The sequence below is a fragment of the Asterias rubens genome, chromosome 1 (assembly GCF_902459465.1).
Source record: "Asterias rubens chromosome 1, eAstRub1.3, whole genome shotgun sequence".
NCBI lineage: Eukaryota > Metazoa > Echinodermata > Asteroidea > Forcipulatida > Asteriidae > Asterias > Asterias rubens.
The window spans coordinates 10,722,487-10,737,114 of record NC_047062.1 but is presented as its reverse complement, the minus strand read 5'-3'; the positions used below and the strand labels follow the sequence as shown (position 1 = coordinate 10,737,114).

The 14,628-nt window shown below is 37.7% G+C and overlaps 1 protein-coding gene across 1 annotated transcript in view; it reads right to left on the bottom strand.

The window, feature by feature from the left end:
• Positions 1-403: 403 nt before the first annotated feature.
• Positions 404-14,628, bottom strand: part of LOC117289645 (bifunctional glutamate/proline--tRNA ligase-like) — a 33,743-nt gene continuing 19,518 nt past the window's right edge. Inside the window, exons 19-32 of the mRNA XM_033770865.1 lie at positions 14,308-14,511; positions 13,002-13,205; positions 12,151-12,420; positions 11,406-11,615; positions 10,286-10,358; positions 9,238-9,317; positions 8,445-8,702; positions 8,233-8,304; positions 6,928-7,053; positions 5,431-5,604; positions 4,331-4,491; positions 3,096-3,174; positions 2,775-2,839; positions 404-1,809 (exon numbers count right to left, since the gene is read on the bottom strand). Of these exons, the coding sequence (XP_033626756.1) occupies positions 1,653-1,809; positions 2,775-2,839; positions 3,096-3,174; positions 4,331-4,491; positions 5,431-5,604; positions 6,928-7,053; positions 8,233-8,304; positions 8,445-8,702; positions 9,238-9,317; positions 10,286-10,358; positions 11,406-11,615; positions 12,151-12,420; positions 13,002-13,205; positions 14,308-14,511 (2,133 nt within the window). The 3' untranslated portion in view covers positions 404-1,652. The remainder of the gene's footprint in view (positions 1,810-2,774; positions 2,840-3,095; positions 3,175-4,330; positions 4,492-5,430; positions 5,605-6,927; positions 7,054-8,232; positions 8,305-8,444; positions 8,703-9,237; positions 9,318-10,285; positions 10,359-11,405; positions 11,616-12,150; positions 12,421-13,001; positions 13,206-14,307; positions 14,512-14,628) is intronic.

Below are 14,628 nucleotides of genomic sequence, written 5' to 3'. Positions count from 1 at the left end.
TTCCTACCATCTGACCATTCAACGTGGTTTTGGCTAATAGATTAACTATGCCAGCTTGCAACATGAGCCATGCACACAGCTTTAAAGGCAGTGAACACTATTGGTAATTGTTCAAAGTAATTGTTAGCATAAAACCTTACTTGGTACGAGCAAAGGAGAGCTGTTGATATGAAACAACATTGTGAGGAACAGCTCCCTCTGAAGCAACGTAGTTTTCGAGAAAGAACTAATTCACCACTTAAATATTTGAATTTGATTTCGAGACCTCAGAATTATATTTCGAGGTCTGGAAATCAAGCATCTGAAAGCAAACAAGTTTGTGTGACAAGGGTGTCCTTTCTTCCATTATTATCTCGCAACTTCGACGACCAACCAAGTTCAAATTTCCACAGGTTTGTTATTTTATGTATATGTTGAGATACACCACGTGAGAAGACTGGTCTTTGACAATTACCAATAGTGTCCAGTGTCTTTAATCCACATACTGCATCTCTTTTGAACTCCTTGTTCATGTTTGCCTCCATTCTACAATCTAGATTGTTTTAGGAGGAATATTAATTCCTACCTTCAGCTCTCGAGTTCTTTCCACTTAAATAATTTCTCTTCTTGTAGCCCCATACCAAGATAGGCTGTAGCCTTGTTTGGGGCGAACTTGCATAACAACAAAATAATTAAAAAGATGTGGTGTTTTATGCATCTACATAGCACAGTTTTTGTGTGTACAAATTGTAGTTCAGTGCCCAGCAGTAACACCATACACAACCTGTGCAATTGATTACCAAAACCAGTAGGGTTTTCAATTTTGCATCTTGAAAATACATGTTAATACTTTCTTCATAAAAACACAACATATCATAAAAGTGAGATGGCACACTTCAGAAATAGTGTTTAGGGTCACAATACCCCATCAGATTTAACACAGAAGTAAGTCATATATTAATATAGCACAAAAAAATAACACTAATATTTTAAGTAATACCAACATTTTGGATTGTGTATGTTTATACATAATATAAAACCTGTAGAGTGACATAGGATTACCAATGTAACAAGGCACAGAATAGCCGTGTGATTTTGCTTAATTAATAATGATCAACAAACAAGGTCAGCTGGCAAGCTGTTAATTTTCAAAAATTTTATGGCTGATGGGGTAAGCAGCGGTTTTACAAGGTGGAAAATTATCCATGCTTTTAAAAGAATGAAAATTAACTTTTAAGGAAGCATTACTTAATAAGCAAACAAATAAAATCAGATAAATTTTGTCGGTCATTCTAGAAAACGATAATCAATTATGAACTATAATTTTTCAGAAGTCTACTTCCGAAAGAATCCAAGTAAAAATCAAATTTACTGTGGCCATATTTGGGGTGAGATGTGTTTGTTTGTGTTTTGCTTTGAGATGGGGTGACTTTTGAGTTTCTCCCTTAGTAACTTTGTCTAAACATTAGGAGAGAGTTTCTCGCTTAGTAATTTTGTCAAATTTTGGAGAGAGTTTCTCGCTTAGTAACTTTGTGAAATTTTGGAGAGAGTTTCTCGCTTAGTAACTTTGTCAAATTTTGGAGGGAGTTTCTCGCTTAGTAACTTTGTCCAAACATTTTGAGAGAATTTCTCGCTTAGTAACTTCGTCCAAACATTTTGAGCGAATTTCTCGCTTAGTAACTTCGTCCAAACAGGCAGTAGCTCTGAGCCGGCTTGCCGCACTCAGGGTAAATGCACTTTGTGTCCTTTGTCACCTCAGCAGGCTGCTTGAGCGGGATGCAGAGACTCTTAGCACCCATAGAGGGCGCTCCAACCTCTACGTCTTGACCCCTGCAAAGAACAATCGGATTGTTTAATAACAATAATAATAATGATATAAATTGTTAAAAACTTATAAAGAGCACAAATCCATCAAATTGCTCATTGCCCTGAATAGAATCAATAAACATGTCAAATAACCCAAATTAAACGTAAGCCTAAGCTACATGTAAGAACAAATCCAGAATATTTGAAAGTGAAACACAATACAAATTCAATATCTAAGAAAAAATCGAAGGGTAAACAAAAACAAACCATTTACTCAAATACTTTTTTGAAAAAGATGTGTAATCTGACTGATAATCTGAGCAGGAAGTTTGTATGGTAATAATAACGGTAATAATAATGTATGGTAATAATAATAATAGTGTTTTGTTTTTTTTAAGGGACAAAATACCTTGTGCTTTATTACATGATAATAATAATAAAAGCACAGTATTTATATAGCACAACATTTTGGGTGGAATTAAGCTCTAAAGAGCTTTACACTATTAAATAAGGAATGAGTTACAATTTAAAAACTCTGTTTAAAACCATAACAAGAACAATTTCAAATATAAACAGTAAAATTAAGTGATAGAAATCCTGTCAAAATGTATTTAAAATGCAAGCAATAAAAAAAACATCATCAAACATGTGAAATGCACAAAAAATTCCACAAGATATTTCTGGAATTTACCAGGTGAATTAAATGCATGTGTGACTCATGTAACTCTGTATCTGCTAGTTCAAAAAGAAAACAACGGATTTATTTCCATTTTATGAGAACTGAATATCACCAGGCAATGTATGGAGCCTCCCTATCTACACACATATATAATGAAGCATTTTGAAGAAATTTCCTTTAATAACTTCTTCTGGTTGTTTACAGAATGTTTATTCTGTTTCTTAAAGTATGTTGTACAGCAATTTCTACCAGCACTATTATGTCATTCAACAACGATTAGGTATACATTGCTCAGTTTCTTCTTCCATACCTTGCACTGTCCTTCTTGATTTTATCCTCGCAGTCAGGTTCACCACAGAATGGAGTCTGGATAAGCTGTAATAAGAAATATGTATTCATGTATTTATTTATTTTATTTATTAATTCTGATTGTGAAACCAAGGACCTCTCAGACGGGCAAACTCAATCACTGCACCAGACCAGAGGGAAGGAATTTTTAGTTTTAGATTTGGGAGGAGGAAAACCTCCGATAATTGTTGAAAGGAAAATAAACACAATCTCGTAGGGATCGAACACCAAATCGACAGGGAAACAAATAAAAGACTATTTAAATATTTTGCAATAAACTTACATTTTTCTGATCCAGCTGGGAGCAGAAGTCATCCCAATCTGTTGATACCTTCATATGATCAGCAAGATCCTTGCAAGCTCTGAAAATAAAAGAAAGTAGTCGTCTTTATCAGTCGGGATTTTTAACAAATTATTAAGACCACACTCAGGGTAGAATGTTTTTAGAGGGTCTATGTACTTTTTCCTAACACAAAACACAATGTCCACAGATTTGCATTAAACTTACAAAGTTTGAAGACTATGATAGTAGAAAGCTTTCCTTGAAATTTTACTTACTGAGGTGCTGAAGTTGTTGAGAAATTAGTATAACAAATAATTTTCGTCTCAGTTTTAGCATGTAAAAACGTATTAACCAGTTATGCTAGGGTTATGGTATAATATCATAACTGGTTTATGGGATTTTACGTGCTAAAATAATTGTTGTCTTCCTGAGGCGAAAATTATTTCTAGACTTGTTTTACTCATTTCTCAAAAACTACAGAACCTCAGTTATTAATATTTGAAGGGAAGCTTTCCACTATCATTAACTTCAAACCCTGTAAATCCGTGGACATTTTAAAAAAGTACCCAAATCCTTTAAGGTATTTTACAGGATTGGTATGAAAAACAAACGTCATTGTTCAATCTTAGTCAGAAAGCTTACTGATTATTACATACTGAACTTTTTTGTTTTCATATTCAAGAAAGTGTATCTGATAACCTAATAAAATGCAACATCTGATTCCCAGGAGAGTTATTGCTGACAAAAACAGTCTGAAACTATTATCCAAATTTTAGAAGGTATTTTGAAATGATGGCATTTCCACCTTTTAGTAACTCCTGTGGTTTAGACTTCACATAGCTTTTAGGAACAGTGTCCTCGCACTAGAAAAGTAGATCAAAGAGCAGGATTTATATCAATGTGGAAAAAATAACGGCTGACTTTTCTTATGTGAGTCAAACACTGTCTTCTCAGTATTTTACCAATGTCCTGTGAAAAATTTGAGAACTTACTTGGCAACTTTGAAATACTAAAACACAGCCACAAAGCCCGGTTTATACTTCCTGCGAATGCAAATGCGATACGAAATTTGACACACATGGCTGTTTTTGCAGCGTATGTTTCGCAGTTCAACAGTGCGAATGATTTGTTTGGATGTTGTGACGTAAAATATTGTATAGCATTCGCCTTCACTGGAAGTATGTACCAGGCTTTAGGCTATTAAGTAAGTACATCTTGGTTCTAGATCCACTTACTTATCATAGAGATAGGTGTGGATGGACTCCAACACTTCGGCGGCCTTGCTGGCAGCCTCGCCCGCTTTGAAGACAAGCTTTTCCCCGGTATCTCGGCGCACCATCACAACCTGACCATTGCTCACATCACGTGGGCCAAGCTCTACACGAATGGGTACTCCCTGATATTTGTTAAAAAGTGTTTGAAAAAAATTAATGAACAAGGAGAACCAAATAATAAAATGTGACGTAACTATACACTCATCGAGCCAGTCAACAGCCTGTAACCCTGATGACGAGGTGTTGTAATCAGAATCACGAAACGTGACAAACACCACAAGGCATAGGGTTCAACATTTTTATTATTATTATAACTCAAGACCTTATGCACAGTAGTCATATCAGTAGGGCGCTCTCACCTAGAGGTAAAAAAGCGGCCGTTCATTGGCCAAACCTATGCGTCGCATGTACAAATCTGTGCGTTTCCATTGTTTCGTCATCGTTTTACCTCTAAGGTGGCGGCTGGATGATGTCAATGCATAAGGTCTATTGGTTCATTAAAAACACTACTTGCAGCCCAAAGGCTGAATTGGATAGAGATTAAAAAAAACATCAAAAATATAATACTGAGCAGAGAAAATACAGAGAAAATACAGAGAATACACGAAATTCTAAAAATGAACTGTAACACAGAAACAACAGCAATACGACTCAACATCACCAGAATCTGGCAAAGAATACTTTAGCAGGGAAGAGCTTTGGAGGAAATGTTTTCCTTTGTACTTTTTGTAGGACAAAAAACACAATATCCACAGATTTACATTAAACTTACACAGTTTGAAGATAATGATACACAGTAGAAAGCTTCCCTGAAATACGTATTTTCATGACATTGTTTTACTCAATTCTCAAAAAAATCAGCACCTCAGCAACTAATATTTTTAGGTACGCTTTCTACCATCATTATCTTCAAACGGTTTAAGTTTAGTGTAAATCTGTGGACATTGTGCTTTGTGTTACAAAAAGTACCCAAATCCTTTAAGCAAGTGTCGGTAAATAGCCCAAAACACATCCAAAAAAGGAATACTACAGTGCCCCCAAGTTACTGGGTCTAACTTTACCTTGAGCTCCCAGTGGTTGAACTTCCATCCAGGGCTGTAGTTATCCCTGTAGTCACGTCTCACCTTCAGCCCGGCCTCCTCAAACTGCGTAAAGTATTCATCACACTTGCCCATGAGCTTCTCCTTGTCTTGGTTGCTGGTTGACTTGGTTATACCACAAGGAACGATGATGATCTAATACATCAATCAAATGAGAAAGTCATTGTTCTATTTTCTTACGTCAAACATCAGTTTTGAAGGGCAAGTAATCGTTTGGTAATCACTCTCAATATTAATGGCAATTAAAACTTTTGAGGCCCAATAGTAAACTAATTAAAGGGAAGGTGTTTGTTCGGTAATCACTCTTAAAATTTCAATAACTTTTGTTTAGTAGCCTACATGTACAGCAGCTTTCGATAGTATAAAGCATGTCGAGGAACATTTCACTTTGAAGTAATGTTGTTAAAAGAAAAAACATACGTTTTATGAATTGCACAAGTCAAGATATTGTTGTTCGGTAACTAGCGACAATACTAATTCAAGTCATTGTGAAATCAGCGGTTAACCCACAACCTTGTGATTGCAAGACCTGTAGTCTAACCAGAGGACTACAGTGACTATCCTTTAACCGTTTAGGAAAATAAACGTAAATACACAACTCCAGTTCCCATATGGTAGGAAATCTACCGTTCCACAACTTGCCAACATGTTGTAATAGTTTTTGTTAATGGTTTTGTTAATCTTGTACTTTGTTTTGACTATATGCCCCTTTAATTTGTATTGAGACTGTTTGTATTTTTACCTGTGCTCACATTTTACCATTGTACCAGTGAGTTGCAGGAAATCTTTCATTCCACAACTGCTCAGATGTAATAGTTCTTTTATGAAGGGTTTTGTAAATTTGTACTTTTTACTCTATTGCCCTTTAATATATGTGATTGTTTATATTTGTACATGTACTCATGTATTCAGTTGTATCGACCTTTGCGTACAAATCTTCGCTCCAATGCAGATCCATTTCGCCTTACTTTTCCCATGACTCACAGTAAGGCGGGAGATCGAACATTCACTGTTTCAGCAGCTAAAGAGTGGAATGAACTTCCCTCCTATATTAAATCTGCTGAATCAGTGAATGTGTTTAAGAAGATTCTTAAAACCTACCTCTTTCCTAATTGATTTTGTTTTTTGTTTTTATTGTTGTTTGTTTGTTTGTTTAATGTTTAATTTATTGCTCTTTGTAAACGCTGTGATATGGTTTTACCATGAATAGCGTACCTAAATGCTTAATAATAATAATAATAATAATAATCTTTACCATTGTTAAGTGACCAAAATTATAAGACTAGTCTCATCTCAAGTTAGGAAGAGTTACTCGTCCTAACTTAGGACTAGCTATACGTTTTTGATATCTCCTAGGACTAGTCCTAACTCTTGGAAATCTCCCTCTGGTCATTTTGTATATACCAATAAACAAGTCAATCAATAAATAAAAATAGAGAGTAATTGATAATGTCTTACCTGTACACAGGCAACTCTAGGTGGCAGGACCAGCCCTCTGTTGTCACCATGAACAAGGCACATGACACCGATGGTACGAGTGGTGATACCCCACGAGTTCTGATACGCATACTCGTGGCTACCCTCCTGCAAATATGAATCAAAATCAGTCCAATGTGAATTAAATCATCCTTCCAACCATAGTTTCACCAAGTAATTAATAGTTAAGGTTTGCGGTGACACCAAGGAAAAAATCTCTTTTGTGAGTAGTGCTGGATCTGAGAAGAGCCAGTTATGGTGATACCCCACAAGTTCTGACACGCATGTACGATGGGAGGTGTCATGGCCGAGCGGATAACAGCACCGAACTCAAGTTCTGGTGTTTCTGTTCAGCAGAGTGTGGGTTCAAATCCCGGTCGTGACACTTGTGTCCCTAAGCAAGACACTTAACTATAATTGCTTCTCTCCACCCAGGGGTAAAAGGGTACCTGTGAGGGCAGAGATGGTTCTTGTGATTGATTAGCTTAGTTCGCTACATATTTGGCGGCACAGGCTGTATACTCCCCAGGGAGCTGAGATGGTTTAAGGAATTATTTAAGGCCCAGTGACCAGGGGTAATAATGTGAAAGGGCTTTGAGACATGGTGTATAAAGCTATATAAAAGTTGACTATTATATTATTATAATACTCGTGGCTACCCTCCTACCTGAATCATCCTCCCAGCCAGTTTCATCATTCGGTTAAAATATTTAGTTTTTGTACAAATTTGTCATAAATGTCCAGATATAAGCACATATTTGAAAGCTCTAGAAAATTCTCTCAAACCAAATGATCAAAGTGACTAACATGACATAACAATTAAAATGTATAACAATAACAACCGAGTTTATATAGACTGTAGTACCTTTAAAACTACACAAAGCACTTCACACAAAAAACATACAAAGGCACTATTCCATCAAGATCATAGCGCACATAATACAAGTGGTAGAGGCCAGGTCTTAAGAGCCTTTACGAAATAGAGACAAACGAATAGATTCCCTAATGAGAGGAGGAAGATTGTTCCAAGTCATTGGTCCAAAATGCTTTGACCCAGAACTTTGCTTGCAAGGCAGGGATCATTCAAGTGAACGGACCAAAGAAAACATGACAAGGAATTAAAAGATATATCGGAGTAGTTTTGAACAAACATTTGAAAATAAAAAGAGCATGTTTAAAATGAGGATAACCATGAAGAGGATGAAGTGATTATTCTTGTAGTCTAGCTTTAAGATCTATTGAGGAGGGCTGAAGAGAAGTAATCAAACAATCAATGGGTTATCTTACATTGTTTGGATCCTCAAACTTGATTTCAAACATCTTGGAGAAGTTCTGGCCAAGATGATGAGAGGTTGCACCCTGTAATTCATATAAAAATAAAGATTGTTGATGAGACGTTTAATCGTTAAGTGTAGCTCTTACCTTGAAGTGGCCTTGTGATGTTAGGCGATATCTTATTAGAAAAACAAAACTGAAAAAAATAAGAATTAACTACAAACCTGAATGGCCCGACCACTGGCCGATATAAACGCCTCCACCGTGGTGGTGAAATCTCCGCCAGCGAATTTCTCCTTCAGTGTCTTCCGTCCCCTCACCACTGGAATGGCAAGTAGATTCTCGTACACCTCAGCGTAATGCTCCAAGATCTGGAAGACCTCTTCCACTGCGTCGGGTCGGTTTGCCCAAGCCGTGTGGCCCTCCTGCCACAGAAACTCACGGGTACGCAGGAACGGCTGTGGGTGTTTGAACTCCCATCGCTATGGGTTGAAACAGGGGATAAATCTTGGGTCAGTGGCACAGACAACCACCCGGAAGATTTCAATATTTGAGTCTAAATTTGCGACAGTTCTGCTGTAATTTAACTTAATAATACAGGCAAAATATTTGGTCTTGAAAAAAAAGTAGGATTTGACAGAATATTATACCTGCATAACCCAATGCTATGTCATAATTCATTGTGTGTTTATAGTACACAATTTAGGCAACAGGAGCACAGTTAGACATTCACCATAACTCATCATCATCATCATCATCCAGTCTGTTCCTCCATTTGGTCCTGTCCGTTCCATGTCACTTGACACAGAGCTCTGCCACATCTGGTGCGGTCAACCAACGGGTGTGGGCACACGCACATAACTCTACATTTTGATGCCCTAAATAGCGGCGTGTGCAGACAGTATCCGCATCAGAACAAGGGGTTTCCATTTGGGAAAAACTGTAGCTAAAAACAAATTAGCTAAAATTAGGGACGGAAAAGCAGAGGTTACACAAAGTGAAACTCTTCCTACTCACCACAACGTTGCACCATTGGTTGAGCTTAATTGGAAGATCCCTGTGTGACTGAACCCACTTGGCATACGTTGGGTACATTACTGATGAGACACATAAAGTAAACCAAAACCAATCAAGTCAATATCAAGGCTACTGAACAAACAAACTCTTGCTAAAATAAGTCAGTTCACAATCACAAAAACTTAAAAAGAACGTGTGTACTGAAGAAACGAAAGCATTTTTAAAAACAAAATTTTAAAAATGTTTTTATAAAATATGTTTCAATAAAAATAATGATGAACTGATTTATATTGCACCAATTCACAATAGCAAATCAACAAATATTGAAAAAAACTAAAATAAAAAGGTTAAACAAAGCAGCAAACTTAAACGCTTTGCGATCATTGGAGATTACATTGAGATTAAAGGCAGTGGACACTATTGATAATTAATTGAAATAATTTTAAGCATAAAACGTTATGTGGTGACGAGCAATGGGGAGAGGTTGGTAGTATAAAACATTGTGAGAAACAGCTCTCTCTGAAGTGACGTAGTTTTCAAGAAAGAGGTTATTTTCCACGAATTTGATTTTCGAGACCTCAAGTTTAGCATTTGAGGTCTCGAAATCAAGCATCTGAAAGCACACAACTTCGTGTGAACCGTGGGGGTTTTTTCTTTCATAGTTATCTCACAACTCCGACGACCAATCCAGCTCAAATTTTCACAGGTTCGTTATTTTATGCATATGTTGAGATACACCAAGTGAGAAGACTGGTCTTTGACAATTACCAATAGTGTCTAGTGTCTTTAAATGCTATCAACATGTTTTACACAAATCTTTATAACAAAAATAATAATAATTCATTGATTTATATTGCACGATTTCATACAATGAACACAAGCTCAAACAAGTCATGATAAAATAAATTAAACAAGATCAAAAAGACAATGATTAAAAAGCAGGAAAAATCGCAATAAAATGTATTGATTAATATCATGCTGAATGCAACCAGAAAAAAAGCAACTAAACAAACAGACAGAAAGAATCCAGTATACTTGATTTCCTTACCAGTCTCGCTAGTTGGGCGAATCGCAATGGGTTCAGCCAGGTCAGTACTGCCAGATCTAGTCACCCAAGCAACCTATAACACCAGAATCACAATCATCAAAACAAGTATCAAGAAAATGTCAACCTCTTGGTGAGTTACGTTAATAATAAATAATAATAATTGACCATTTCTAGTGCGCAATGTCTGTGAATAGAGACAATCCTGGTGCAAAAACGAGAGCTCTGCTCTACGCAAGGACAACTACATGTAGTTTATATCAAACTCTACCCTCGCAGGTACCTATTTATACCCCTAGGACGACAAGAAGCAGTTCATATGAAGTGTCTTACTCAAGGACACAAGTATCATGACCTGGATTCAAACCCACACAACGTTGACTTATAAACCACCATAACTTGAATTCAATCCTCGGCCATGAAATCTTGAAGCTCTCATCAAGGCCCAATGAATAAAACTGCCGTTTTACAAATTACTCTCCGACATTTTGTCCTCTCTGTGGCCTGCTTTTACCTCAGGGGATAAGTCGGCTAGATGATACTTCTCCCTCTCCAGTTTTCCCTTAAAAGTTACCCCATAGACTTTTTCACAACATTTCCTTGTGGAGCACAACGGTCTTTAGAAATTTCATGCAGAGACCTTTTATTTTTCCCTTCTTTGTTTTATCCTTGGTCTCTCTAAAGGCAGCTGACACTTTTAGTAATTACTCAAAATAATTATCAGAATAAAACCTTACTTGGTAACGAGTTATAGGGAGATAGTGTAAAAATTAAAGTTGATAGTTGTGAGAAACGGCTCCCTCTGAGGTGATACAGTTTTTGAGAAAGAAGTACCTTTTCAACGAATTTGATTTGAGACCTCAGGTTTAGTATTTGAGGTCTCAAAATCAAGCATCTGAAAGCACACAACTTCGTGCGACAAGGTTTTTTTTTTCTTCTTCACTCTTAACTCACAAATCCGACGACCAGTGGAGCTCAAATTTTTACAGGTTTGTTATTTTATGTGTATGTTGAGATACACCAAGTGAGAAGACTGGTCTTTGTCCATTACCAATAGTGTCCAGAGTCTTTAAGGTATCTAAAATGAGCACAATTTTTTGTCCTCTCTGTAACCCGCCTTTACCTCTGGTGAGAAGTCAGCAATATGATCCTTCTCCCTCTCCAGGGCACTCTGAGATACAAACATCGGGAAGTAGGTGTTCTCCACGCCGAGCTTCTTGATACAGCGGTCAAAGTACTCCTTGATTGCCTCCCAGATTGAGTACGACCACGGACGGAGAACGTAGCAGCCACTCACATCATAGTACTCAATCATCTCAGCTTTCGTAATCACCTGAAGAAGGTAACAGAAATGGATTGATGGGACCGGACTGGAGGCAATGGAGTAAAACCACTTCTCAACTCGATTCTTTTATTTGCATTATACAACACACACGACCTACAGCATGACGTCCCATGGGAACGACGGAGCGATTATAGTCAAGATAAGAATTCACTAGAAATAGTAACCTTGCGGGTACAACTATGTGTAAATCTCTTTTGAAGGAGTGTTGGCTGTAAAAAGAGCCAGTAAAAGTTTGGTGCCGTCAGGTATGTTAGAGTCGGGGATGTGATAGGCCGTTGAACAAAAACTGAACTATAAGCGCAAAGCGTGAAAGCTTGCGAGCACTAAGCCTGCTTTACATACATTTATCTTTGGTTTTAAAAGCCCTACTTTGCAATATGGGGCATTCTAAATGGTTTTATCTTCATTTTTTTTATGAAATTGATCTTATTAATAAAAATATTTAAACAAAATCACAGTTTTTTTTTTTTTTTGGGGGGGATGGGGTTTATTTCTGGTTAAAAATGAAGAAATCACAGCCTACCTGTGAGTACCAGTCACTAAGGTTTTCTTCCTTCTTAGCTTCCAGACCTAACCTCGTCTGCTTCTTGTCAGCTCCGGCAGCCTCCTTTGACGTTTTCTCCTCTTTCTTGGCTTCGCTTCCCTTCTTCCCCTCGGCTCCCTTCTCCTTCTTCTTGTCTGCCTTCTTGTCACTCTTTTGACCACCCCCTGGGGGCTTGTAGTCACTACCAGTCAAGCTTTTATACTCAGCTTTCAAGGCGAGGAGGCTTTTCACTCCCGCATCAATTTGCTCCTGGCAAAGAAACAGACAATCATTTCAGTTTGAACAGCAGTTCAGATAATGATAGATAAATAAATAACAATTCTGCATGAACGTCTGAATGATGTTGTATCAAGTATGCATACAAGTTTTTAGAATATGGATCTGAGGAAACATATTATGGTTCAAATATTCCCCAAAAGAATGTTGTGAGATGTTGTTATGTCTAAAAGAATTTCTTTATCATTAAATGCCATTCCATTATTTACTAGAGGTGCCCGATTTTGGCAAATGTATTTCAACTCAGTTTATTGGTCCCACATTGTACCATGGAGAAAATTCTCTTGTATATACGCAATATAATTACACACAGGCTTTTGCAATTCCAGAGCACTGCCTCTAAGTAGCCAGCAATCTAGGTGGTCTAGTTGGTAAGACACTGCTCTAGATTTGCAATGGTCGTGGGTTCAAATCCCACCAGAGTAATATGCCTGTGATTTTTTTCTTCACAGAACACTGGAAAGTTCAGAGTGTACAGTGCTTTGCACACATCGTTGCTATGGGTAAAACCAAAATGAATTTCTATTAAACTATGGATAATTTCACACCAATACCTTGGATGCTTTGTCCGTTTTGAGTTGTCTGACTTGATCTCCCTGTGCAGTGATCTTTTCAACGATTGCAGCCACTTCAGGTGTTTCCTTCTTCTCCTTTGGCTTCTGAGCATCAGCTGCAGGAGGTTTGTAGTTTGATCCTGTCTCCTTCTTGTATTGCGCTTTCAAACTCCGAAGAATTTTACCTTCGGCATCAACAGCCTCCTGTGAAGAAAAAAGAAAAAAGAAAAAAACAAGTCAACATCACAGAGATTAAGTAGGTTTTGAGACTTTGCATGGTGGGAGAATAACCAGACGAGGTTTGCACTGTAGCACCATGTATTGGTTCTGAAAAGAAACTAGTATCGGATCCAAACACTGCAGCACCATGTGTTGGTTCTGAAAAGAAACTAGTATAGGATCCAAACATGAGCAGGTTCGGGTGGCGACTAGACTTGACTATAGACGATGTGACCTCTGACGTCACACGAAAACCATAACATGATTCGCGCGCATACCGCCGGGCAAAGCCTTTGTGTTTTGGCAGCCAGCTAGAAAGTGTATGCAATCTTACCATGACTACGCGTCTTTTTGCCCGGCGTAACATGACGTATACAGTGTTTTTTCAACAGAGGGCGGTTCGAAAGTAAACATAGGTCACATCGTCTATACCGACTAGACTAAGCAGAAACCATTAAAGCACAAGGAGATTGCCTATATCGAACCATGCCCTGGAGTATGGTAGACTATGGTCAATTGTGGATCGACCGAGAGCTACGTCACAGTTTCTGGTCGCTCACCCAAACTTGCTCTATGTTGAAATGATGGCATTCCCACCTTTTGGTAGCCCCTGGGGGCTTAGATTTCACAAAGCTGTTAGAAACAGTGTTCTCAGCACTATAGAGAAGTAGACCAATGAGGTAGTTTTTCTCATATGTTGACATGGGCTGATTTTGTTCATCGGGCTGATTTAAAAAGTTTGAATTCAGATAAAAGTCGGAACTTTCTCATCCCTGATATTGGCATCGTCACTGGAGTGGAATGCACCTCAGATACTTAAATTGTCCCAAAAAGTAAAACAGTTAAGCACAACTGAAACCCACAACTGAATTTTGCGTATTAAAAACACTAAATTCATGTTAATGATCGAGGTACACGTAAAAGGCAAGTATTTGCATAGTTAGATGGAGAGATGAACAAAGTACATACATGTACAGGGGCATTGCTTGACAACAGACAGCACAGGATAGAGTGAAATGGAGAATTGTGAAGATGCTTTCCTCCTGCAGTGGAGTGAAATGGGCTAGACAGACAGACAACAAAATACCTTATGTGCCTTGTCAGTTTTCAGTTGGCGCACTTTGTCTCCCTGAACAGTGATCTTCCCAACTAGTGCAGTTGTATCTGTTACTGGTTCCTTCTTCTCCACTTTCGAAGCACCACTTGCTGGAGGCTTGTAGTCGGTGCCTGTTTGAGCTTTGTAATCTGCTTTCAAACTCAGTAAAATCTTCACTGCAGCAGTCACGGTTTCCTACAATGGTGTTAAAATAAAGTTATTTCAATTTCAAGTAAGAGTTAGAGCATTGTGGAATCTAGTATGGATTTCTGTAACACATATGAACATGGTCACTATGGTCCAGTGGTTAGA